This window comes from Corvus brachyrhynchos, unplaced genomic scaffold (assembly GCF_000691975.1).
Source record: "Corvus brachyrhynchos isolate BGI_N302 unplaced genomic scaffold, ASM69197v1 scaffold523, whole genome shotgun sequence".
In the NCBI taxonomy this organism is placed as follows: Eukaryota; Metazoa; Chordata; class Aves; order Passeriformes; family Corvidae; genus Corvus; species Corvus brachyrhynchos.
In genome coordinates, this window is record NW_008237265.1 from 455,155 (window position 1) to 480,981 (window position 25,827).

At 40.7% G+C, this 25,827-nt stretch overlaps 2 protein-coding genes across 3 annotated transcripts in view; one reads left to right on the plus strand and one right to left on the minus strand.

Moving 5' to 3' along the window:
• Window positions 1-4,074: 4,074 nt before the first annotated feature.
• On the plus strand, window positions 4,075-10,163 carry MANSC4 (MANSC domain containing 4). 2 transcript variants are annotated; one of them, XM_017730540.1, is made up of 4 exons: window positions 4,075-4,318; window positions 6,275-6,670; window positions 8,039-8,173; window positions 9,100-10,163. In XM_017730540.1, exons 2-4 carry the CDS (start codon window positions 6,442-6,444, stop codon window positions 9,771-9,773), a joined length of 1,038 nt encoding a protein of 345 aa, XP_017586029.1. In that variant the 5' UTR covers window positions 4,075-4,318; window positions 6,275-6,441; the 3' UTR covers window positions 9,774-10,163. The 2 variants fall into 2 exon arrangements, with proteins under 2 accessions (XP_017586029.1, XP_008629034.1); XM_008630812.2 differs by having other exon boundaries at window positions 6,278-6,670.
• Window positions 10,164-14,877: 4,714 nt separating this feature from the next.
• MRPS35 (mitochondrial ribosomal protein S35) overlaps window positions 14,878-25,827 on the minus strand; it is a 12,353-nt gene continuing 1,403 nt past the window's right edge. Inside the window, exons 3-7 of the mRNA XM_017730541.1 lie at window positions 25,593-25,653; window positions 24,512-24,651; window positions 23,991-24,100; window positions 23,464-23,533; window positions 14,878-15,333 (exon numbers count right to left, since the gene is read on the minus strand). Coding sequence (XP_017586030.1) covers window positions 15,061-15,333; window positions 23,464-23,533; window positions 23,991-24,100; window positions 24,512-24,651; window positions 25,593-25,653 — 654 coding nt within the window. The 3' untranslated portion in view covers window positions 14,878-15,060. The remainder of the gene's footprint in view (window positions 15,334-23,463; window positions 23,534-23,990; window positions 24,101-24,511; window positions 24,652-25,592; window positions 25,654-25,827) is intronic.

Consider the following 25,827-nt stretch of genomic DNA (forward strand, 5'->3'; position numbering starts at 1 on the left):
AGCTCTCACATGCCCAAGGGGTCAGCACTACTGAGTGGCCACTTCTGCAAAAAGCCTGTTTCCTTACCCAGTTGTTTTTACTGGGCTGATTGTCATCTCTCTGTGCTAAGCCAGAGTGTGCTGACAGGGCAGGTCCCTTGTTTTTTATTACACTCATCAGTCAGCCTGTGTGATGTGCTTATAGACTACTTACACTGCAAATGCACCAAGGCAGGGGCTACTCTTTTGTTCCACTTTTGTGGAGATAATGTCACCTGTCTTCCAGTCTACTGCTCTACTGGTTTATTCTAAGATCAATAATACATGTTATTATACTGGAATCAAAGAAAAGGCTTTGCTGTTTCACTGGCAGTCATCTTGGTTGTACCTTAAGTGAATAGGAAATGTATTTTTCAGAGTGGGAACTCTATTTCTAGAGCTACAAAGCCAAAATCTGTAGTGTAGAGCCATGAAGGATTTGCATGATCTTTGAAACAAGTATGAAAGACCATCTGTCATCCTTCAAGAACATGCTGAAGCATCAAGCATGAAAACAATCATGGTAGATGTTAAATGAGTTTATGATGCCCTGAAGAACAAGACACTTAAACAGAGAGGAAGACGAGGGTAACTGTGCTCAGCATTACAATACTTGTCTTCTAGACTCTGGCTCCTGGGGCAAAATCTTCAAGCTGTTTTAGACAGTTCAGGTCTACCTTTACAGTACCTGAGAGACAAATTGATACCAAGGAAAGGTGTTCTCAAGTGCCAACAAAGGGACTGTGAAGACATCAGAGAGTGTCAGTAAGGTCTCTCTTGCTCCAGGATTGCATTGGCCATTTGTGCTACATAATTTTTCTCTGTGTCTGATGCCTGAACTATTTTCTTGTAGTTAATGTCTGAATTACTTCCAAGGCTGAAGAGAGATCACTCTTTTCTTTTAAAAGGACATGGAAATGGAAGAAGCTTTTTTCATACAGCAACTCCTTTGTAACAGACCATTCAACCATGACACAGAGAATCTGAGCCTATCTCTGCCTGGGCACACATTTCTATAGCCCTCTGACTTTCCCAACATAGCAAAAGCAAGGAATCACAGAGAGTCAGGAGGAGTTATTGCTACAAAGACAAGAAGAGTAAAGCCAGAGAGACACTGGATAATACTTGAGAACCAGAGAGTAAAACCGACCTGAATGCTCTGAGGAAAGGACCACACTGAGTGAAAAAAACAGTGGAAGATTTGAATTCCTTTCAGCCTTATTAGTGTAAAGTGTGAACTGGAACCAAATCTGGGGATATTTAAAATATCCATGCTATCTGATATAAAATATAAAGTGCCACATTCTGCCCTCTGAGATGGCAGGGAATTGTACTGCACTGCCAGGGAACTGTGTATTGAGTAATAGTGGAACTACTCAAGACCGGAATTGGTCTTTTGGAAAGGATTTGCCAACTGCTGCCATTTTCCCTGTCCCAGGATACAAAGTACGCATCTGTGGAACACAGGAATTACCCTGCAGTATTTCAGCATTAAAAATATCCATGTTCTAAAAGATCTTGGCATTCCTGAGAGGAACTGACCAGAGCATAATTTTCCTTCAGCTGAACTCTGTGATTTGTGAAGGATGACCTGCTAAACGAGGGTAATTTCTCTTTTCAGATTCCCAGCCAAACAAAGCACTTCTTACCCAGTGCCATTAGCAATGCTGTTCCAAAAACAGAAAAAAAAGAAAAGAAGGAAAGCACTGTTACTTCTAATAGCACTTGTTTATACTTTATTCCCTAAAATTTTCTGTTAGTTTTTTTCTGCTTTTAATGTGCTGTTTAATTTATTCCTTGCAATAAAGGTATGTTGCAGCACTACTGAAAGGGTACTTGGAGTGGCATATTTTTTGAAAGCAGATTATTTACTATCAAGTACTGATTAGTCACATCTGAGTGATTAATACTAAAGTGTGTTCTCCTGAGCTCTCTCTGGGCAGGAAAAAGGCTGGCCCAAGAGTCTGTGTGTGGTGGGCATTCTCTGTGGATCATGAGGAAGTCCAGGCACCGGCCAGCAGAGTGGAGGTGGGAGAGTATAAATCCTTACAATGGCCTTCAACCTGGCCCATTTTTTACACCACAGACCCAGTAAGGAATTTCTTTGAAACTCCCTCAGGTGAAATGAGTGTTCCCTGACAAAACCTGAACGGGGGTCAGGCTGCTGGAGCACTCTGCCTGCTGCTGTACCTCCTCTTAGGGATGTTTGCTCTGCACAAATGTATTGTGCATCCACAGCCAGGAATTTCTTGTGCAGCTGTGCCTGGAGGAGACTAAACTGGGTGCTTTTAAAACAGCAGATATTTTTTAATCCTGGTGCAGACAGGCAGAGCTGAATTTTAGTACATAATAACTAGGTAAGATGGATGGTAATCCACATGGAAGACTTCCGCTCAGTATCCAGCTCTATAAAAATTCTCCACAAGATTGAAACTCCATCTCCTTTGCTTAGTTCAAGTTCTGCCACAAATCAGCATCTGTTCATCAGTGTTTGATAAACATTGTGCTTTTTGTCATGGAACTTGGCTCAAGTTGATCTGCAATGCCAGCAGATTTATATTTCTATGAATCTAATCTGCTGTTTGCTTGAACACACAGTCCCCAGCCTTGGGGCAGAGCTTTGGCCAGAATTAGTCGGAAGCCAAGCTCTGAGAGAATCGCAGGGCCTGGCAACCCTTGGAAACAAGGGCTTAAAAAATGGTTTGCATGAAGCTCCAGAAACAGAAACTGTAATATTTCACCTCATTTTACCATGTTGCTGGGATGGGACTGAAACCAGAATCTTTAGATTCATTTGTCCCTAACCTCGGAGAAGGTCAGATTCATTAAAAATGTGATATATTGCTCCAAACCCAAACCTGACCACTAATAACTGTTTTTGACAAAACAGTTCTCTCAAAAATGCTATTTTGTTGGACTTTAGATATTTTGCAAGAGTGTTTTGATTTCAAGGAAAATTTTAAAGGAGAAAGAAAGCAAGCACATTATTTGAATAACATCAAAAAGACTTGGTTTAATTTTTTTCCATGTATTTACATTTCATTATTTTATGATTCATTAAATTAGTCTTTTTAAACTTTTATACCTTAACAGAGTTACAGTGACATATTCTGAAATTATCAGTATACTTGGTTTACTTAAAATTTTGTCCTTACCACTGCTATAATAAAGGGAAAACACATGTGCATATCTCAGAAAAATGAGATAAAGATGATTTTAATACAGGATTGAAATTCAGTTTATTTATGTGGAGCACAACACAGGCAGGGCACTTCATGCTGATGTCACATGGGATTATGCTGCACATTTGATTAAATTCATTACTGACATTCACAGGAGGACTTGGGCAGGTTCATACCTCACCGGGGAAACTGCTTGGTCTCACTTCTCAGTTTGTCACCTTCCAGCTGCTGTCACACAATACCTGGAGGAGAGCTCAGTGTAACCCAGCTGTGGCCTTCTGGTGCCTGAAGGGAGCCCACAGGAAAGATGGAGAGAGACTACTGACAAGGGCCTGGAGTGACAGGACAAGGGGCAATGTCTCACGCTGACAGAGAGGGCAGAGTTAGATGGGATATTGGGAAGAAGTTGTTCCCTGTGAGGGTGCTGAGGCCCTGGCACAGGTTGCCCAGAGAAGCTGTGGCTGCCCCATCCCTGGAAGCGTTCAAGGCCAGGTGGGATGGGGCTCTGAGCAGCCTGGGATAGTGGAAGGTGTCCCTGCCCTGGTAGGAGGGTAGAAATGGGTGAGCTTTGAGGTCCCTGCTAACCCAAACCACTCCATGATTCTACAACTAAACACATCCTTTCTGGTCTTTACATATTCTGAGTAATAGAATGTAAAAGCTAAATACAGTTCCAAAACTCAAGACATATCTGTTACTTCATATGGAAAAAGTGTCTGCTTTTGCTTCTGTTTGGCAAAAGAAGAGTTAATACCTGATGATGAATCCTTTGTGCTGGGAAGCTCCTGGATTGTGCCATTCGAACTGCCAGCCCAGGTGGGAAACTTCAGGGACTGCTTCTGATTGTAAGAAGAATCATGAAAAAGATCATTTTGTTCCAGCGTGGCAGGTCCATTTAAATCTCTTTTACTGAAAGGTCTGCAAAAACATCCATGCTCTCACAGGAAACAGGCCCCTGCCTTTTTGTTTTCCAGGAGGAAATGTGAGGAGCCGGGTGAAAGGAGTTGCTAAATAACATGAAGCGCTGGTCTGGTACTGGCCGGACACTCCCCTGTATCGGTGATAGCCTCTTGGTCCCTCTTTGCAGAGCACATGGAAAATCAGCCACTGGTTTGCAGGTAAGACTCGGGGATTTCTTCTTGCAAAAAGTCTGTGAATTAAAATTTCGGCACTAATTTACATTTCCCATTGAAAAGTCAAAGTGAAATTAAGGGGAAGCTGGAGAAGACTGTGAAATTTAATAGACAGAAGTTTTCTGTTTTTAAAGGAAATTGCCTAAAGCAGCCATTTATTCACTTATTTAAATTTCTTTATCTTTCATTAACAAGAAAGTTTCCCTGCAGCTGTTTCTGTCCTTACCATTTATTCAGAGACAGAGGAGGAGGAAAGAATACTTCTAATCTCCTTGTTAAGTGCTTCAGAGTTATTCAGAGTCTTCCAGGTTTCTCTTCTTGGAGATACAGGAAGAGTAGGAGCGAGGAAAGCAATCAGAAACCAACATTTTTGCATGCAAATCTAACAGAACAAAACAGATCTGAAATTCATACTAAACACAGGACGTAATGCCAAAATACAGGCATATCTTTCCAAATTTTGAATGTGTTCTATAACAAGTGATACCTTGGGATATTTGGAAAGCTGAAACAAATATTTTTAAAAATACACTGTCAATAGCGCTTGTGGCAATGGTAGATAAATGGCTAAAAGCTTCCCTGTGCAGTCCACTGAGTGCAAGCTGTCAGGTATTTTTAAATGTATTTAAGGTTGTAAGTGCTGATTATCACAGAAATGAAAATATCCAGCTACCAAAACTAAATAAAACAACACAAGTGCCAAGAGCTGGTTTTCAGGACAGAGGCTTGAAGAATTACCCGCTTACCCTCTTTCTAACAGTTTAATTCTCATATTCCCCACAACAGACATTTCTTTGGAATCCTCCTAATTATAGTTCCAATGAATAAAATAATGCCTTGGTCTTGCTGATGGATCAACAGGGGTTAACTTGCTCTGGGCTTTATAACCTTCCAGTGAGCTGTGTAAGGAACAAAATATTACACCTGTCAGTTCATTTCCAAACTGGGGGACTAGTTCTGCAAAAACAAACATCATCTGTAATGAATGAAGAATTAAAACGAGTTTGAGGCTCTCCCCACTCCACGTAACTGATCTATACTTCATGTGGAAAGGGGGAAATCCCTTGATTCTAATCTTGAAGGATAAAAACACAGTGTAAAATATTCTTATATATTGAACACCCAATTTTTATTGCAGACAACCGTACTTCTACCTAACTCTCTCAAACTCACTATATAGTCCACTGTGTTTAAATGAACTCGTGTATTGTAATATTTTCAAGCCTTTCTGTATGACAGGCATAATGTGGGAATCGGGGATCAGACTTGTTCCTATTAAGAAACAAAGCATGGGAGTTTCAGTTTTCAGACCAGCTGCTTGAAAAATCATCTCCCTGTATGTCAGCTGTGTTTTCTTTCTGACAGGCCTTTCCCAAGCAGAAAACCTTGTATAGACTGCTCAATATTCTTAAACTTAGTAGGGGCAGAACTCTCTCATAGCTTGAATGGAGGTTCCAGCCCTCTCCAGTCAGAGAGAGTTCATCTGGTCCTAGATCTTTGCCAATAAAATTGTATTATTCTTGAAATCAAAACAGTGTAGGGAAGAGGAACAGATCTCCACCTCCACCTCTGGCTGGAGGTTCATTTGTTAGCAAAGAAGGCAAATATCTGCAGTCACCAGATAACTCAAAGTGTTCAGATCCTAAACAGAGCTGTTTCTCTGTGCTGAGTGTAACAGTGCTCCTGAACAAAATGAGGTGGAACAATGTGCTGAGCTTGCTATTATTCACCAAATCTCAAGACTGCCTGCTTAGTTTGGTCTGAGAAGGTCAAGAGACCCAAAAAGGGGACCACAGAAACAAGAAAATTCTCCGAACAACTAAAACCAACCTGTCCCTTTTGTGTCTCAAAAACCATCTCCAAATAATTAAGTTAGAGAGCAACAATAATAACTGTTACAGTCCTCTGTAGCTCATTAAATGGCTGCTTTCTTCCATCCAGCAGCTGCCCAAACAGCGCCATGGGCATTGTCTGGAGGAGACCCTGCTCACGCCCCTGGCAGACCTGGCAGCATCCTCAGCCCTCCAGGGATGGTCTCTGCAGTGCTGGTGCAGCCTTCCGTGCACCCCTGGAGCAGAGGGGCGCTCCCTGAGCCCTGACACGGGGCCATGGCTCTGCTGGTGGCAGTGGCAGAAGTGCTGCTGCTTCTGGGTCTGGCTGGGGAGTCCCAGTGCCTCTGCTCGCCCACTGCCTTTTACAAGAACTGCTGGATCCGGCGCTTCCCAGGCCTCCTGGTCGACCTGCGGGAATCCCAGAGGAGGGGAGCCCAGCTGCTGAAGGGTTATGCAGAAATCTCACCCCAACAGTGCAGCAGAGCCTGCTGCCTTCTGAGGAATGGTGAGTGCTTGTTGGCAGGGTCATGGCACACGCTGAACCCCACATTTTGGGTAACGTTTATATAAACAGTCCTTCACTTGAAGAAGAAATAGAGGGGGTGGAAGGAGGATCTGTAAATTTTTTTGAGGCAGGAAAGCAGAGGCACATTGTAACTGTTGCCCCAACTTCAGTCCCATAGAAAGGAAATTGATAATCTGTATTTTTGTAGAAGACTACACTAGGAACACATTAAAATCTTAGGGTCTGCTTTGAAATTTTGGATCTCTGTTACAAAGAGAGAAACTCTTCAGTATTCATCCCCATCTACTGAAGAGAACAACCAGTGACAGTGATTCCTGCAGCAGTCTCTTCATGGAGTATGGCATCAGACTAGGACATGGTGAGAGGGAAAGTGGAGAGGACACACAGTTTGTCCTTCTCTGAAATACAAGAACATTCATGTCCTTGGAAAGAGCACTCTCTTATTCCATGTTTACATCATGTTTCTGGTGCAAACCAGAACAATAAAGCTCTAGCAATCAATGATAGCAGTTTTTCAGCTGGCCACCCCTTTTCCCCAGCCTGGTAAACTCAGGCTCAGAGCAAAAATAAGCAAGATCATTGTTTGTCCTAAGCCTTGTACTTTATCTGTATCACACTGAACTGGTACTACTCTACAGGAGTGTATTTTAGGAGGATACATGAAGTACATGTGTCCTGGTGCCTAAATTGTTAAAAACTCTCCGGACTGGAAAGGGATTTGGATATGGTTTTGGACGATGAAAGTGAGGCACCAGTTACTAAAAAAAGTCAGTATAAATTTTGATGGTATTTTGAATTATGAGCAAAAGTATGACCTTGAGAACCTGACAGTGACATAAGTTAGGTAAGTCCCAGCAGCAGTCCTGGGAAGAATCAAATTCTGTCTTAAATAATGTGATGTGAGAAAAACATTTCAGCAAGGTTGTTCCTATCTGGACAACAGACTTTTTCTCATATCCCCCCGTATGGGACTGGATACTTACAGAGATAATAAATGGTAACTCAAAATCTCCTTTTTGTGTTCTTATATAGTCAAGCAAGATTTGTTACAATCTTAACTAGAACAGAGACATTAGAGGGCACTTCAAAGGACTTTAAATCAGTTATTATTTAATGAGATACACGTGTAGAACTCAGATGGCTGTTCTAGGCCAGATGTAAAATAAGAATATAAGTTCTCTTTTGTGTGCTCAATTAGTTTGTATGATAATGAGAGAACCACAGGATCTGGTCTCTCTTCCCACAGGATCTGGGCAGATATAATGAACTTCTGATGTTAGATAACATCATGCAAAATGCAATGGTCATTCTGCTGAGAAGCTCAACTTTGTTCTTTATGGGTTCCAGTCTCCTGCAATCTAGCAGTGTTCTACCATGGAGCCATTCATGAGAACAAGAACTGCCTGCACATGTCCTGCCCAGCTTTGGAAAGCTGCATTCTAAAGGCTGGGGTTGATGTCATTTTGTACAACATCACAACAGGTAATTAAGCGATTCATTTATAAGGGCTGAAAAGACAGCAACTATGGGAAATGTTAAAATGATACCAGGTCAGCTGCTGTGCTAAATGATCTCCTGCAGTGACACACAACCCTAAAACAGATGAAAACTTTTTTCATTTTTCATTAATACACCTACTTCTGAAAATACTTCCCCCCTCCCTTCCACTCAGTGAGAAAGGAGCTCAGAGATCCACCCTGCTCTCAAGACTCATGCTCTGAGTACCTCATCAATACTGTCCTTGGCCAAAATACCCTCCCAGCTCTAAGAGATGGAGAGGAGGCTGCCACTGCTCCACATCCCCAGACCTAACCAGCAGCAAGGCTGAACATTTATTTTCATTAGGCACATGCACCACAAGCACACAGGTAACACAGACAAACACATAAAGCAGATGCACCAACACAGGGAGCACCAAAAGCCTCATCCTGCTTTTTCTGTGGGTCAAAATAAGTATATTTATAAATACATATGTATATATACACACACATATATAGAATGCAAAGTCCCCCAGCAGCTGGGCTGAGATGCTCAGGCTGCCCAGTCTGGACCTCAGTCTCCCCAGTTGCTGTCACTGGGATGTTTGAGCCCCCAGGGTGCAGCCTCCCTCCAGTTGCTGGTGCAAACTGTCACACACACAGCTTTCCTGGATCTCCCTACCCTGAGTAGCCTAGATCCCACCCTTTCTGCACCTTGGGCTCCTTCCCTAAGCATCCCATAGCAAGTTGTGTGTAATCCCAAAATGCACATCCCTTGCATCCCATGAAGTGTCCCATAACCTGAGGCAGTGACACCTCCAATCCAAAAGGGAATTATTTGGGCTCCCTGCCCTGCCCCTGTCTCCATGGATCCTTTTTGTGGGTGTACAGGCAAGCTATCAATAAACTAACATTATTCTAATTTAATAGGAATTGATCCAGATCTTCTCATTTTTGAGAAACTGAAATCCCAAGAGCCAAATGCTCACTCCTTAGCAAGTAAACCTGAGAGGCAGCACAGCACAAAGACCCCTGAGTGGGGAAGATGCCAACCTCACAATGCCACCATGCCAGGTTCTCCTCTGCTCCGAGCTCCATCTGCAGCCACGAGCCATGGCTTACCAGCAAATACTCACACCCCGAGCTGGAGCCTGACAGTGCAGAGAACTGAAGGTACTGCCTATCCCAGGGCAGAAACTTCCCCAGCAGATGAGCATTTTGCTAAGAGGACAAGCAGCAGGTCAGTCACCAGCTCAGACAAGAAAACTGCACACTCAGCACTGAGCCCCAGGCCTGCCAAGGTGTTATCCCACGTGGCCACCCCTCCTCGCCTGAACAGCAGCAAGCAGCACCTCAATGAAACCAAAGGCTACAGCGGGAGGAATTCCACATCGGATAACGAGGCAGCTGCCTGGGAAGCTGCAGCTTTGGGGGTCTGGTTGATTCCTGTTGTCCTTTGCTCCTCTCTCCTCTGCCTGTGCTGTTGCACTGTTGCTCTCACAGCCGGGTGCTGCAGCTACAGGAGGGGTCACTATAAACCTGTAAGGACAAGAACCATGTCCAGACAGCTCATAAAATATGCTCCTGTCAAAGGTAATCTGTGAAACACCATCCTGGCTATGGAACAAACAGGATTTTAAAAATGCACCCCCTGCGCCAGCTTACTTCTCCCACAGAACCAGTGATAACTTAGTTCAGCATATTTTGGTTATGATTTATTTCTCAGCAGATGAAACACAACTCCTCATCTCTTTAGGTAAGAAGCACCCACTCACAGCTCCCACTGTTTGAGACATTTAGGTTCATAATCTGATGCAATTAATGTCTGACAAACACTGTAATACTTTCCCCCAGGTTCACTGCAGGTGCAGTGTTGGTATCTCTATGTGGCAGAGAATTATTTAACTGGATGAGAAATCCTGCTGTAGTTATCTCTGTGCTTGTCTGTTTGCTACCAAATGAATAAACATCCCATGGAATGCAGGAATACACAAGTGAATTATGAAATGGTCTTTTTGTTTGAAGTGGTCAAAATGATCATGTTTGCTTCCAAAGAAAGGCTCATCCAAAAACCCCACACTTTAGAGAACATTGCCTTTTTATATGACTGAAAGTTAAGAAGGCTAAACCTAAACTCAGAGAAACACTTTGCAAAGAAATAGGTCTGTACTTTCTGGTGCCTTTCCTCAAGCTGAATGCAGCCATTAAAATTCTGCTTGTGTTCACTTTATAGTCTCAAGTGCTGCCAAGAAGGCAATTCAAGCTTCAAGACCTTGCAACACTAAATTTCAAATATAATTTCTTCAGAAAATCTGGGAATATGCAAAAATTATTATTGCTACATAATTGCATGTACCTCTTAGGATACAGAATTCACATGCAGGTAGCTTCATCTAATTTAGATTAGAAAAATTATCTTCTCTAGACCTAAAAATTGCCCCAAAGTTTCAGCTAGATAATGTGTTTCAGTTTTCTTAGCCCAGGGTTTTGCCAAGAATTGCTGAATATTGTTAATTTATAATGTTGCAAAGAATGCATTTTTAATTTAAGTCATGATTTAATCATGCATCAGGGATAGGGAAGAGGCTTAAATCCATAATGTATGTATTTATGATCTATTGCTGAACTTGCAGCCACAAAAGCCTGTCTAAGGAACTTAATTCTTACAGTACCAGTGGAAACAAACTGTGAATGTGGGCCATCCCCTTTCTCCTCTGTACCATTAAGGTACTACTGTTGTCAGATAAGTATTCCAGAGTTCAGCTGAAAACTGACAGATTCTATCATATTGCAATACCTTCCTGACCTGAGACTTGCATTGATTTCATGTCCCCAAATCCTTAATTGTCCATTCTTCTTGGTCAGGCCGAGCTGTGTCCTGAGTGCCCCACAGAGCATCTGCTGACAGCAAAATCAGTAGTGCTTCCAGCTTGTTTAACTCCTCTGTGCTATCCATGCCCTTCCAGAGCAGCTTGAGTCAAGGAAAAAAAAAAAGAAGAAAAGCTCATCTTATGGGATGGATACTGCTATTAGATTTCTTTAAAATAGAGTCAGTCATAGGTAGTTAAACACTTGCTTTCAAAAAGGAGAGATTTCACCTCCCTTTGATGCCTTTTCCTGGTCTTAAAATCAAGAGTCAAACACAGAAGGGGAAAAGGGATTTTACCTTGGTATTTATTTTAAGGATCCTTAGGTGCACACGTCCAGGTCAAATGCACCTCCATGCACACTGCAATGCCCCCCCACAAGATCTGGTATAACATTATAGGTCTTACTAATTAGCATGTCTATCAAAGATTCCCCAATGAGAGGCTTGAATGAGCCCCCATCCCCAAGGAGCCTTCCCCTGGATGGTTCTATCTTGGTTTACAGAATGTGTTCTGGAGAGGACCTTGGGGTCTGGGGCACACTGATCCCTAGCTACGAAGCTTCTAAAATGTTTAGTCTCCTAGCTGAACAAACAAGTCCAAGAATGTAGGCAAAAAGTACTAGGAATACAGAAGTTGAAAAAAAAGGTATAACAGGGGTATAAAAGAAAAGGCAAAAAATCTTCATGGCATCACCTTTACTCTCAGAAAAGTAACTCCTTGCCTGCAGCAAGCCACAGCCATTCCTGATTCCCTGTTTTTTTCACCTCCAGATTAGTGACTGTAGAGTGCACTTAAGAGCATCCTGATGCACCTTTGAGTCTTACCCTCAGTATGATGTTCTGGAGAAAGAATCATATCATGCATCTGGGACCTCAGTTCTCACCAGGAAAAGATAAGGAGACAAAGTGATTTCTATCTGTCCCACAAGCAAATGCTTCTGGGACAGCAGGGAATGACTAAAGCAAGATTATGTTCTGAAGAAACTTCTTGGCTTGTTGACAGAGGAAAAAAATAGGCAGGAGAAGGGTTATAAGAAGCACAAAAGCAGAGCTGTTTTATTACAGACTGAGTCACAAGAAAATAAATAAATACATTTTAGGTATGAGGGAAAGCAAGAAACGGGTAGCGCAAGATGATTTGTCCAGACAGCACATCCCTTTTTAGGCAACTGTCCCTTTATCCCTTTCTTGTGCTTGTAGCAACATGGTGCCTGAAAACAGGGAAAAAAAATGTCCACTCTTTGGAATGTTTATACGAGGAAGGTTAAGTCTCCTCAAGAGCACCAGTGAAACTGAGCATCACAGCTACCCCGTTCACTCCCTCAGGTGTGCACAAAGGGATACACACCTCAGTCATTTACATCATAATGTACATGACACATTAACAAGTGCCCAGTGCTAAAGATGTGTTTATTATTGTGCTGCAGAGCTGCTTTAACCTGTAAGTCTTAACCTCTAACTCTTCACAGTTTTTAAACTTCAGCACAGGTTTCCAAAGAGATGGAGGATGCAAAAGTCATATACAGGAAAAGAGAGATGTGTAGTTTACCTCATAAAAACATGTGCTGTAGTTTACATCCTTGAGGTTGGGAAGACTCCCACGGGGCTTAAGATCCCAGTGTTCCAGGTATTCTACACAGTCACAGAGAAATACTGTCACCTTCAAACACGAACAGTTTAGAGGGAGAAGCAGAAAAGCAGAGGGGAACATCCAAGAGCTCAAAATAGCATCCAGGCTGCCTTTTGTCCTGCCCACTGCATTACACAAGTTCTGTACTGTAACATAGAAGCCATCAGTAAAAAGAACAAGTGTAAGTCTGAGTTTTATCCCACCATTGCTCTTGGCCAGCAGGCATCATCTGTTGTTGGGAGAGACACTTGGCTGTCCTGGTGCTCAGGAGACAATCACCTTAAATCCTTGAAACATTTATAGGATATATGTAAGTTAGGCTGGAACACTTCAGAGAGAGCTGGGGAAGCCTGTGCATTTTAGGTTTTCCATAAATTAGCTGTGAAGCTAACAAAAAAATATCCCTCGCTGTGCTGCTCTTTCTACCAGATATTACTATTGGTAAGGTCAAATTGTCATTTTAGCTATGACTTCCAGAGTTCTGCTTAGGCCCATTCAAATACTGTGAAAAGTAAAGGAAAACGGGGTTGTCCTCTGCTGCAGAGGATTTTCTGAGGTGCTCACATGTCCTGAGCACGGAAGGACAGCTCTGTGGAGAAAAGCAAACTTATGGGGCTTGGGGTTTCTTAAGACATTTCAGGGCCTTACTCTTGCCAGCCCTGTACACACCACTGGCTCCACAGACTGGCTCCTAGGGCAGCCCTTGTGCAGGCACTGACAAAGCTAATTAAGGAAACACATTTCTCCTGTGCACATACTAGAACCAAACTGCCTCTGGAACAGGGCCAGGCACAACTCCAGGCACCAGCCATACCATTCTCTTGAGTCAAACTGCACTTACTTCCTCAGTCATTTTGGTTTCACGGCTGTTCAGAGAAGATTTGGAATTACACAGATGTACCGTTTCAAATGGGAATTTTAAACATTACCCTCATTGTCCCTGGATAAATGAGCAACCTGATAACAGCTGAAACTTTCCCCATATTAAGCTTCTGCTAAAACTTTACATTAATGCACATCCAAAAGGAAGGCCTTCCAAAGAACCAAGTTGATCAGTGCAAAATTGGGATTACAGGACAAACATTTTCAGTCTTAGCTACAGCTCTGGCAAATTCTCATAGGAATTAAAAAGCTGCATTAAACTTGGTCTCTCACCATATGAAAACAATCTTGACCTAAGAAGAATCCTTCCTAAACTGACAGTGTTTTGGCAGTGGGAACAGATCCACTCCTTGCCTGTATGTACACACAGAGCACAGTGAGAAATCCTAGCAGGGAGTGAGTCCAGCACACAGAACACTGCAGGAATCAATTCTCTTCAGCTTTCAATGTCCTTATTCTTACACTGCTTCTTCTCAAGGAGCTGCTGGCAGGGTCACATGGTCAGCTCTTTTATAGGTATGCATAATCCTTAACTCCCTCTGCCCCTTCCAGAGAATGACTCTCTCTAAGCTGAAATCTTAGTAAGCCAGGAAGGTACAATAAAAGCAAGAATTATTTATGTCCTTTCAAGGTTTGGTAGGGGTTTTTTTTCTTAACTGTGAGAAGGCAATAAAATTGTCTGTGATTCCAGTGTTTTAAATCAATTCCTTTCAAATACAAATTACCAAATATAAGATAAACATCCATATAATTCTTTTTCTGTGCTACACGGGATGCTACAAACTTTTTCTTTCCTTGAAAAGCCTGGGTACATTCAAAAGAGAAGTTGGCAGGCCTGAGGGTTCCAAGACTCAGTCCATTCCTATTTCGTTACAAACCCACCTCACCAACTCTGATCATTCCTCCTGTCCCATGTACTCTGGGATCTTCTCAACAACTGCTAGTTCACCTTCCCACTACCATCCCATTTTCCACCTTATTTTAGAGACAGGTGCTTTTACATAGGTTATTTGTTTGCCCTCATGGTAACAACTGAGAGCATCACACTGTCCAGAGTGCTTCAACACCTCTCCGAGTCAGATTACTTAGGCAACATTATCCTCGTTTTACACATCGGGAAAAATCTGAATGGCATTTGAAAAGCATTTAGAGCTCTTAATTTTCAGACTTCTAATTAATGGAATTGGGAGCCTAACTAACTTAATTCATTTTGACATTTTTGCTCTAGGTTAAATGCCCAAAGAAGTGTGAGAAATCAGAATGTGATTAAGCAGAGCACTGAACCAGGATGTCCCATGCTAAGAAAATGCAGAATAAAACATTCCAGTTACCAGTACGAATCCAGACATACTTTATTCAAAGGACAAGATTCATGGACAGGACTTAACTCATCGTCCAGTTTCATGTTTTGGTTCAGGTTCTCAATAATTCTACATCCGCATCATTTAGAAATACTAACACAGGAGTTGAACACTTCTGTAATGATCAGGTGTACCTGCAGACTCTGCTCTCATGCTTGTATATTCAGTAGTTTCTTCACAGATTCCTTGTACTGAGACATGTTACTTTCTGTTTCACCTTCGTTTTTAAGCGCAGTGACCGAGTTTCTGTAATTCTTAACCACTTCAGATGTGAGCAGCTCCTCCTTAGTGACACTACTGACATTCTCTGAGGCTTTCATCTGAAGCAGTGTGTCCAAGGCATTTTTCTGAGAGCGACTATTCTCCCAGATATACTCTTCCATGTCTTCCTCAGACTTCTCGCTCTCCCACTTCTCAGTTTTCTGAAAGAAAATACATAGCCTTAAAAACTACCCAAGACTGAAACAAAGCGACAATAACTTGAAGAAATTTCTCTCTCATAGCAATTCCCTTGATAAACTGCATTCATTGTGGAAGTATTTCCTCCTCTAGAGTCCAAGGCTAGTAACTCAAGCCTGTATGAGCAGGATGAGCTCCTTTCTCCCACTCATCAGCTTCTTTATGTATCTGGCAGATACAACTGGGTGAGTCAGAGTGGGAGGAAAAGCTTATGGACTATACATAATGAATAACTAAAAGCCTTGTAAAAGTAGTAATTTTAAAGAACCCTAAACCCTGCAGTTCAAGAAGCAGTCACTCAGCTGTTATGCCCCTAGCACAGAATTCTGGTCTGCCTACACTGGCTGGTAGAGGGAAAGTGAGACAGTCCCTAACGAGTGACCCATGACGTGACTCATGAGGAAAAGCACCACCAACAAATCCATTTTTTCTTCCTGCAAAACAAACTGCTTGAAAGAATCTCTATCCACAAGGTGCTAATCTTTACCTAATCAGTGCTGCAAAATTAGACAGGATCACAAGCTGGGCACTGACAGAAGACACCATCCCAGTGCCTGTAAATACACTTGTTCTGTATAAATTCTGTTTCTCAACACTTCTCCAGCAGGCCTTGAAAGACTCTTAAAAGAATATTTCAAATGTAACCTGCTGGTTTTGTATATTTTATTTTTATTGTACTTTGATATATACAGATGCTTCAGTGATATATTTGCATTTTTTTGTATTGCAGGCTGTATGTTTGAGTATTTGTAATTATTTAGTACTTTACTTATGTAACGAATATGTTGTATCTTTATAGTACCTCAACTATGTAACAATCACAATTGGAAGTATTTTGGGTTTAGTTTTGCTATTCATGTTTTTCTTACAATTGTTATAAAATCATGTCTAAATAAAACTTGCATTTCTCTGCAAATATATTCAAGGAAACCTTATAGTGAAGCATTTATATCATACAGATTTTTCCTTTTTTAAAATCACTTGCCAAAAAGGGCTCTTCAGTAAATTTTTAGCTATGCTATGCAGAACCAAAAAAAAACTCTTTCAAGTCATGGGGGGCAGGTTTTTGTAGTTGTTTGGGGGTTTTGTTATTTTTTCATTTCTGGGAGGGAGGTAAGGTGGGGTGTCTGTGTTGGTAGTGCTTTTCATTTGTTTATTTAAAAGTATTCTTCCCACTAAGCATCAAGGCTGCTGCAGTCAAACCACAGTATTCAATAACCTTTAATTAAGCCCCAAGATTTTTCTTCCCCTCCAACTCTTGTGTGCTTGGATTCCTCTATCTGAATTTAAAACACCTTCCCAAATGCTGTGTCCTGCACCTGGTAAATGGCATCTCTTGTCTTTTGAATCCGAGTCCAAATGTTTAGTCAGAAGCAGCAATTCACGCTGCTCCAAGGTTCATATGACTGACATTGAACCCTGGACACAATAAGCCACAGGAGTAAAAGTACCTCATGCAATTTCTAGAGGGGGAAAAGAGGAACAAAAGGACATCCTGTAGCCCTGTATTGCTGAAACATTAATGGAAAAGTGGGTACAGTGAAATGTTCCTTGTATGTTTGACAAACCCTGCAATCCAGGGTGGAGATTTACAGTTTTAAACTAACAACATCATCTTTTCACATCCCTTGTTTATCTGCAGAATGGCTATCCAAGACATTTTTTCCCCCAAAATCCAGCAGAATTTTCAAGCCACAGCCTCTCTCACAGGGATAGGGTTTCTCAGGAGTAAGGGAATATGGGTATCACTCCTGGTCACTCCCTGGGCCAAATTCATGTCTGAAGTTCAAACAAAAGATCCCTCTGAGGCTTTTAAACACCTCTAAGTCATAGCAGAGACAACAAGGACTAATGACAGTATTACATTTATCTCTTCAGGAAAATCCTTCTCTGCTCACAGTAACTCACAGGATTTTGGAGATGCATGCCAATAAACAGATTAAGATTTCCCTACCTCTTGTGAGCAATACAAAGCAAGATTTTAAAGCAACTGTTGAGTATTTCTTTCTTGGAATCCCTCCCAGCAGAATGATGCTGTCAACATGGATTTTAAAATAAAATCTGACTGCATGGTGGGAGGTGAGGGTGAAGGTAGGAAGGGATTTGACAGTAGAGGGAGATTTCCAAATCCATTAGTTTTTGCAAACTAACTGTATCCAGTGAAACTTAAATACCTTTTCAACACAATTTGAGAAAAGAGAAAAGTGGCTGTAGAATTATATACGCAATTGGAAACATCCCCTACGTAGACAAGCACCCATGAACTCTGAACAGAGGAAACGTTGCACGTGTTGCAGTCTCTGTTTCAAGTGTTATGAATAAAACTAATTAAGACAAGTAAATAAAAATCAAAAATTAGGTCTTTATCACTCAAATTTTGTCAGTTGAATTATTTTCGTCCCCTGCAAATTTAAAATGGTAGTGAACACTGAAGTCTTAAAAATGAGAATAAAACTGTGAGAAGTGGAATACAAGTGTGATACTGTGCAACATTTTCCTAGAATCCCCACTTTGTGAACCAGATTTTAAAAATAAGAATTCACTAAAAATGGTTTTCCTCATTCTATCATGCATAAGACAGAATCTCGGTACTATCCAGTTTGGCTGAAGATGCACTCAGCTGATAATTTTAACCTTTTCCTCTTATAAAACTTACAATAAGAATCAAAAAAACCCAAACCAAACTACCAGAAAACAATTTTCCATATGAAGTAAAAGATCTAAACCTATGACTGAAGAGGCACAGAAAGGCTGGTTTTTTCACTTCCTAATGCAAATATAAAGAATTATTTTTTCATGCCACAAATATAGTAAGGATTTGTTTCTAAGCAGATCTTTTATGTTACAGTTTAAGCCAGTATTTTGGGAGGTTTACAAGCCTTTACAGTGCTTAATCTGAATTCTGAAAGAGTATGAATGTAAAATAGCACTTTGGAGAGTGAAGTTGTTTTTTACATGTAGGCCATTAACAAAAAGCTTCACTTTATATGGTATCTTAAAGTACGGAAGAAAGAAAAGAATTTGGGATCTCTTAAGCAGGCATTTCACCATCAACGTGCTCGGGGTTTTTTCAGCCAGTTTAACTTGCACAATTTTGCTGCTGCAGTGATACAGAGGCTTAAAATTGTCAGCTCCCTGATGTTCCTTTTGGGAAAAACATTTTAACTAAAATTTCCCTAGTGACACACAGAAATCTTGAGAGCAATTAAAAACATGACTCATGTTGGTTAATTTTCTTGTCAATGGTTTGAACAGTTAAACATTAAATGCTGTTTAGCAAAGATCAGGTATTTTAAAAGGATTATTTTTGAGGGGAAGGAAAGTTCCTTAAATTCCAAGTCAAATTTCAAACTCTGTATAGCCTGGAATAAATACAACTGTATCTTTGTACTGCACTGAAATAGAAGATATTCTATGTGGTACAATAATCATAGATTTTCAGATAATAAATGACAGCTATGATAACATTTTCCAAATTACTGGGAACCTTCAATCCTAAGAGGAGTTGCCAAAACAATTATGTGCTTATCTCTCTGGATATAATACACTTTTGATCTGTACTATTTAATTAACAACTTAGAAATATCAACAGAAGTTTGTAGAAAGGCAAAACCTATTTTTATCATATGAGATTGGATACGAAAATTGTAATTACTTGGTGATGTGGAGTAAGTTAAAATCCATTCTTCTCAATAAGGAGAACTGTATTTTCTAGGACACAGCAACGGCACAGGACAGGTAGGACCTCTAGAGGGTCAAGGGAAAATCAAGAGAAACTGTGAGGACTAAACACTCCAGTGAGGCACAAATGTGCAACACAGAAGGAGAACAAGCAGAGAAACAAAAACAGAACTCTGTCCCAAAAAGTAATACTGCTTAAGAGATGCTCTCATGATTAATGATGCTCTCGTAATTAATGATACTCTCAAGTTTAATCTCTGGCTCTGTAACTAACTCGATGAATTTGCCATCAGCCTCTTTCAAAACTAAGGACAACATTTAATTTCTCTAGGCTGGAGTGGCTGCATGCATTTTCTGGAAGATCCAGGCTTCTGAAAGGGTCATTTGTAAGGTATTTATCTACCTCAGTTTGTTTACTGAAGGCTGATCAGGTAAGATTTTGATCTCATCAAGAGAGATCAATGATATTAAAAGTACAAGTCTTTGATGGTTTTCTGTTTGGTTTTTTCATGTCTATGCCCCACGAGACTTTGTTTCACTCAAACACAGAGACCGAAAATTGAACCCCTGCAAAAATTGCATTTATGCATCAAAAAGGAGCCCTGTTTGTCCAGCAACAAGAAATATGGAGCTTAAACACAAGGTATTGCAAAAAGCTTATTACAGTCAGAAACATTACAAAGACAATTCCTAATTCAACATTTTGCTGGAATGCTCATCCTTTTTGGTTTCAAGAGGTAAAAAAAAGGGTAACCTTCTTCTACTAGAATACACATTTCCTGTCAGGAAACCTCCTTCCTTTGATTTTAAATGTTTGAATTCAGAGAAAATTTATTAGATTTAACATCTACTGTAAAGCCACTTTAGCTTTACCTTTTCTGGCTCTCATTACTGATGAGGACTCTCAGTTGTTGGATTCTGGTGAGCACACAATGGAATCCATGGTTCAAAACAGAGGATATATTCCAACAGTTAGAGACCAGCCTCACTTCAGCCTCAGTTTGCATTACTTAAACCACATATACTGACACAATGAGAGAGAAGCCTGTTCTAGCTTGGGAGGGCACAATTACACCACCCTTCATTGTTCTGAGATCCCAAAATCAGGAGATTTACCCTGAACATCTTCAGTTATACTAAAAGTTGGCCAGGGAGTTTCAGCAAGACTTGAGTGCCACCTCCCACTGCAACTCTACAATCCCCATGTCATAACCTCCTGAGTGCTCCTAACATGAATTTTGGAATCCTAAGTAGCCAGAGACCTGCTTAGGTTTCAACAGTGGACTCCTATCCTTTCACATATTTTAGGCTGAATTACAAGGTAAACTCCCACTATGAAACTGCAAAATTCTGCTGTTACCATGTGTTACTGGCACAACCTGAAGTGGTAAAAATAATGTTTATTTGGAATGGCTTAAAATGACTGTATTGAAAAAAAAGAAGATGAAGCCTAAAGAAAAGCTGTATGATGGATTTGAGTGTTATCTCCAGTGGTCATGCAAAAATACCCATTCAGCATGCAGACACAGACTCTGCATCCCACCAGTGCCTTGCCACTGAAATCTCTAAAAAAGAAATGCAAAAGCAGTTCCCCTCTAATTCAATCAAGCTGTACAGCCGTGGGGTTGATGGATGAATTTTAGTTAAGCCTCCAGTGTCACACTGTCTGTCCATTCTTCATTTTTCCCTTCCCTCACCTTTCTGTTTCAAATTCCTTGCTCCTTCAGCACTATCAGCATCTACAAGGCAGGCACAGAGGTGCACCCAGAAAACCCTTTGGCTATTATTATCCATATTAAAAAGCCACTTCCCACCTACTGCTATATTCTTTCTTCCTTACTGTTATTTTTAAGTCTTGAATCTTTCATCAGACTTCCATAACTACACTACCAGAACAAGTGAGAGAATTCCAAAATGTGGGTTGCATTACTCTGCTGTTAATATATCAGATTAGACTTCTTACTATAAGAAGTAGTGGAGAATAGAAAATCCAGGCCAACTTTTTAGTAATCTTTCAAGATCTCAGCTTTGCAAGGCAGAATCGAGATCCTTCACTCTCCCTCATGTTGTGTATGTTGAAACACCATGTGGAATTGGAGCAATAAAAATATAACTACTCTCAACGTTTTTCCTTACTGGAAATTGACTTCCTGCTGCTGGACTTCTGAGTGATAAACTATTAATCCAAGCTGTGAAGGAATCAGTCCACGATCCTTTCAACCACTTGAGGGCAGCAAACTCATGCTCTAAAAACCACTTGTACCATAAAAATACATCCCGGTTTTGAGTGGTTACAGCACTCAAGCAGTACCATCATTTAAAGGCAACAAAATTACAACTGGTTAAGCTGCTGTTTAATCATCTGTCTCATATATCTCACTCTTTCACTGATTAATTCAATCCAGGCACAATCCTGGGGGATAATTTGAAAGGAATCACAGAAAAAGTCCACAGAAGACAAATTTAATTCTTACTAATTAGGGCAAGTCAGCTATCTAATTAATACATTCTGAAAGCTAGCAAAACACAAATATTTGATTAATAACCTGACAACTAGTAAACAGGAAGCAAAAGATCTCCAAGTATTTTAGAATGACAAAATAAACTAACATTCTTAGATTTTAAAGATTTTTAAAACTGTTTTAAAATAACTGAACTCATGGGTCTGATACTGCATTTGTAACTGTAATAAAAGAATGATGCATAGCTGGCAACTAAAACATAATTACACTTGAAATTACATTTCCTGATGTATATCTGCATATAACTTTTCCTCCTATAGATGCTTGCCAATTGACAAAATCCAGTAATCCAGATATTAATGTAGATCATAGGAGTTCTGCCAAATTTAACGAGATCACGGGCAAAGTTTTCAGGCTTGAGGGCAAAAGTTACATGCATCCAGCTTTCCTTCACTCAGCAAGAATGGAACACTGCCCTCATGTTTTGATTCAATTCCATCAGCCACGTGCATTAACAGTGTGGCACTGCTCTGCTGAGAAAGCCATCAAATCCTACAATTAGTTCTGCAAACAGGACTGACGTTACTGCCTAAACGGAAGGTCAGGCCCTGTCCATCCCCCTCCAACATTAAAGTTCATGTAAATGAAAATAAACCACACATTGTTTGCTCATGGCTTACAAAACAGATCCAAACTATCTTTCAGCAATTTATTAAAAGGCATTATCCCTCATCAGGGGGGAAAAAACCATGCCACAAAACAAACCATGTCACACAAAATAAAAAACCATGTCTCAGGAAACCATTAATTTTTCATGGTAATCAAAGACAATTACAAGTGATTGACGAACTCATCAAATATTAACGTGGAGGATGAAAGGTAATAAAAGTGCAAGAGACTTGTGCATATTCAATACACACTGAACACTCCCATATCAATATTGCATAGCCCTGTCTGCCAGCACTAATTAAAGCTGGAGCCCAGCACAGCCGTGGTGTTTGTCTGAGATTAATAAAGTGAGCACTGTCTAGCTCTCTTGTCATTGCTTAATACTGGAAACTACTCTGCCATTAATTTAAGATTTGTAACACAATGTGATGCTGTTGGGGAGAAAAACATCCATGTGTATTTGAAATCTATAGTAAATGTTATCTTTCACTACCGATTTAATTTGATGCACTCCACAATTACAGAATTATCCTTCAAGGCAACTGCCACCGAAAGGGAAATACAGCTCATCCTCCTTAGTGTGTTCTTAACATCAGCACTGCAGTGATCAAAATCAAGAACAATTCATAAAAATGCTAAGTATGGACATTCCACAGAACTGTTCTAGAACAACTGAAAACAGTAAGTAATGAGTTTTAGCAGTGGATAAGGTAAAACTTCTGTCAGAGTCACACACAGAGATGATGAAGGCTTTCACTGTCTCAAACAATGTGATAGTGACATAGGACATATAAACAAAGTTCAGTCATCCAAAACATTACTATGGATTGCCAACAACAATTTCAGTTCAGACTGCTCACTTGTTTTCTGTAAAAAAAGCCTGGAAGATTGTTGAAGGGAACCAACACAATTAACCACGAAAACACAGGACACAAGTGTGAAGAATTCCCTGTGAAAGGAACATCTGTGGTCAGAAGGTGGGAAGGCTGTCCCTTTTCTGAGCAAGAGGGAGCTCAGAAAAGCAGTCATCTTGAGGTAAGCTACGTGGGAGAGCATTTAAGAAGCAGAACACTTCCAAATGACAACCATGGCTTACTGCAGCCCAGGAAGAGCCCAAGAAAAGGCACATTCTAATTAACAGACAGGAGTTTGGAATCAGACAGAATGTTGTCTTGGTTGAATTTGAAGAGAAGTGAGTTGGAAGCAAACAGAATTATAAGGTAATTTACTTTAAATTATGACAAGAGAGCACACTAAGAGAGCCCATGCACAACTGCTTACCCAGGATTCGTGGTACAGAACTGTGAGCAGGTGCATGCCATAATCATAGTTCTGTCTTCTTAGGGGACACCTGGAAATGCAGAAACATTGTTTGGAACAAAAGGTTAAAACTTACCATCAAATTTTCTACTGTGTCATCTTAGGAAATGCGTGGTTAATTCCTGTGCATTTCTGAATTACACACAACCAAGAATAGTATCATGGAAGCAAGAGTAATAATAAGAACACAGGAAAATGGGTAGCTGCAAGTCAGCGGAAAATATACAATATCCAAGAATTTACAAACCTTCTGGAAACATTATAAACTTTGCCCCCTGTGCCAAAGTGGAATCCAACACACATTAAATCTGAACTCTTTTAAAACCTGTTTTTAACAGTTAATAACAGGAGTAGTGTTAACTAAGTCCTATTTTAGCCTTAAAATATCATAATCCACCAAAACAGTAACTGGTATTACTAGAAGACACCCAGCCTCTTTTCTGCTGTGGCTATTACTACAATACTTGTGTTTCCTTCTGGCACCTCACCTGTCTGTTGTAATTGTGAGCACATCTGTCTCCCGACAGTACCGCTCTCCCACAAGCTTAATGAGCTTCTTCTTTGCGTGGTCATCCAAATTCAGGTTAGAAAGTTTAACCTTCAAGAAAAGGAGAAAACAACTTTAATTCCTTGTTAAATCCAAACTCTGAAGTACTTGAGACAGGCACATCTTCTATGAAGAATTAGGAGAGCTATTTGGGATACATTTGCAGAATTTCTTCTGATTGTATCATGTTGGAAGTCTTAACACAAGGCAAGAGTAATGTGAGTATTCAAACAATATAAACCTGCGTAATAAAGATTCCCACAACGCCTTACAAGTCCCAAGGCCAGTCAATATGAATGGGCAGATTGGTCAGGAACACACAGATGTACTCATTTGCCAGTGATTCTGAATTCCCTCCATTTCTCTCATTTCCTTACAGCAGATCACACTTGCATGTTTGAAAAGGAAAGCCAAGCATTTAGGGGTTTGAAAGAAAGGCTGTTTACTAAAACTACTACTTACTCTTAAGGTCACCACTCTTGCTTTGGGATTCCGAATAGAAGTCCCTGAAGACACATAATCTACTGTTTCAATTTCAATGGGAAAATGCTGTTCACATTTCTCATCACTGTCCAGAGCACTTGGCCATTCAGTGCAGAAATCTGTACAATAAAGAGAAAACACTCCCAGTAATACCTGTCTGCTATATTTGGCTGTGTTTTTTTCTTTCAAATGTATTGCAATACATGTTTTTAAAAGTACTAGACCTAGAAACCATACTCATTTAGGTAACAGCAGTGTTTCTGCTAGACTTGCTCCAGTATTGCCATGCCTCTCTTTGTACTGGCTTCCCTACAACAGGATACAGTACTCCAGATGCAGTCTTACAACTGCCAAACAGGATCACAGAATGGTTTGGGTTGGAAGTGACACCTCTACTGTGGGGATTTTTTAGTAAATCCAGCTGCTCAAAGCCCTGTTCAACCAAAGCTTGAACACTTCCAGGATGGGGCATCCACGGCTTCTTTGGGCAAGCTCTTCCAGTGCCTCATCACCCTCACCACAAAAAATGCTTCCTTTACCTGAGCTCCTCATTAAGTTTCCCTTATTGGCTTGCTGGGTGGAAAGATGCTCCTGGTCTCCAGTAGATCCTGTATCTCCCCAGAAGACCCTGCTCTCACAGAGGGTCTCATATTAATAGCTTTTTGGTCATTAAATGCAGCCCATAATGGCTACTGATTGAAGCCTCGTTCAGTCACAGAGTTCTCTGAGAACTGAGTCACATTCATCACTCACCCTCTGTAAGACACTAAACTATCAACTCATCAGTTCAAGCAAGGCCTCGTGGAAAAGTAACATTTCAGTCTTACTGTTGTGCTGAAAACCTCCTGAGGCCTATCTGCTACCAGCTGGATGACTCCTGGCAGTGGCAGGAAAGCAGGCAGTACCAGCCGAAGCCAGCTGAATTGCTAGCTTCACAAGTGTACCATGTCTCACCTCCATCACACACAGTTATATTTTGCATTGTCTGAAAACTTCGGGAGATGGTTTAAAAAGAAAAAAACAACCAACAAACCCCCAAAAACCTCACCTCCCCCCTCACCTTTGAGAGCTGCACAGTGTTTCTTAATTGCAGGAGGAGTAAGATGCAAAAAATTGGGAATCTGAAACAGACACATTAAGAGTTACCAAAATAACAGCTTTTTGTCTGATCATAAGTAAATGGGTATTACCGAAATCTGATTACCCTTCTAACTTTTGATAAAGCAGTACAACATGCTTAAGGAAATATTCAGGTAAGCAGACTCTTCTCAAGTCGGATTTAGGGAAAGACTTAA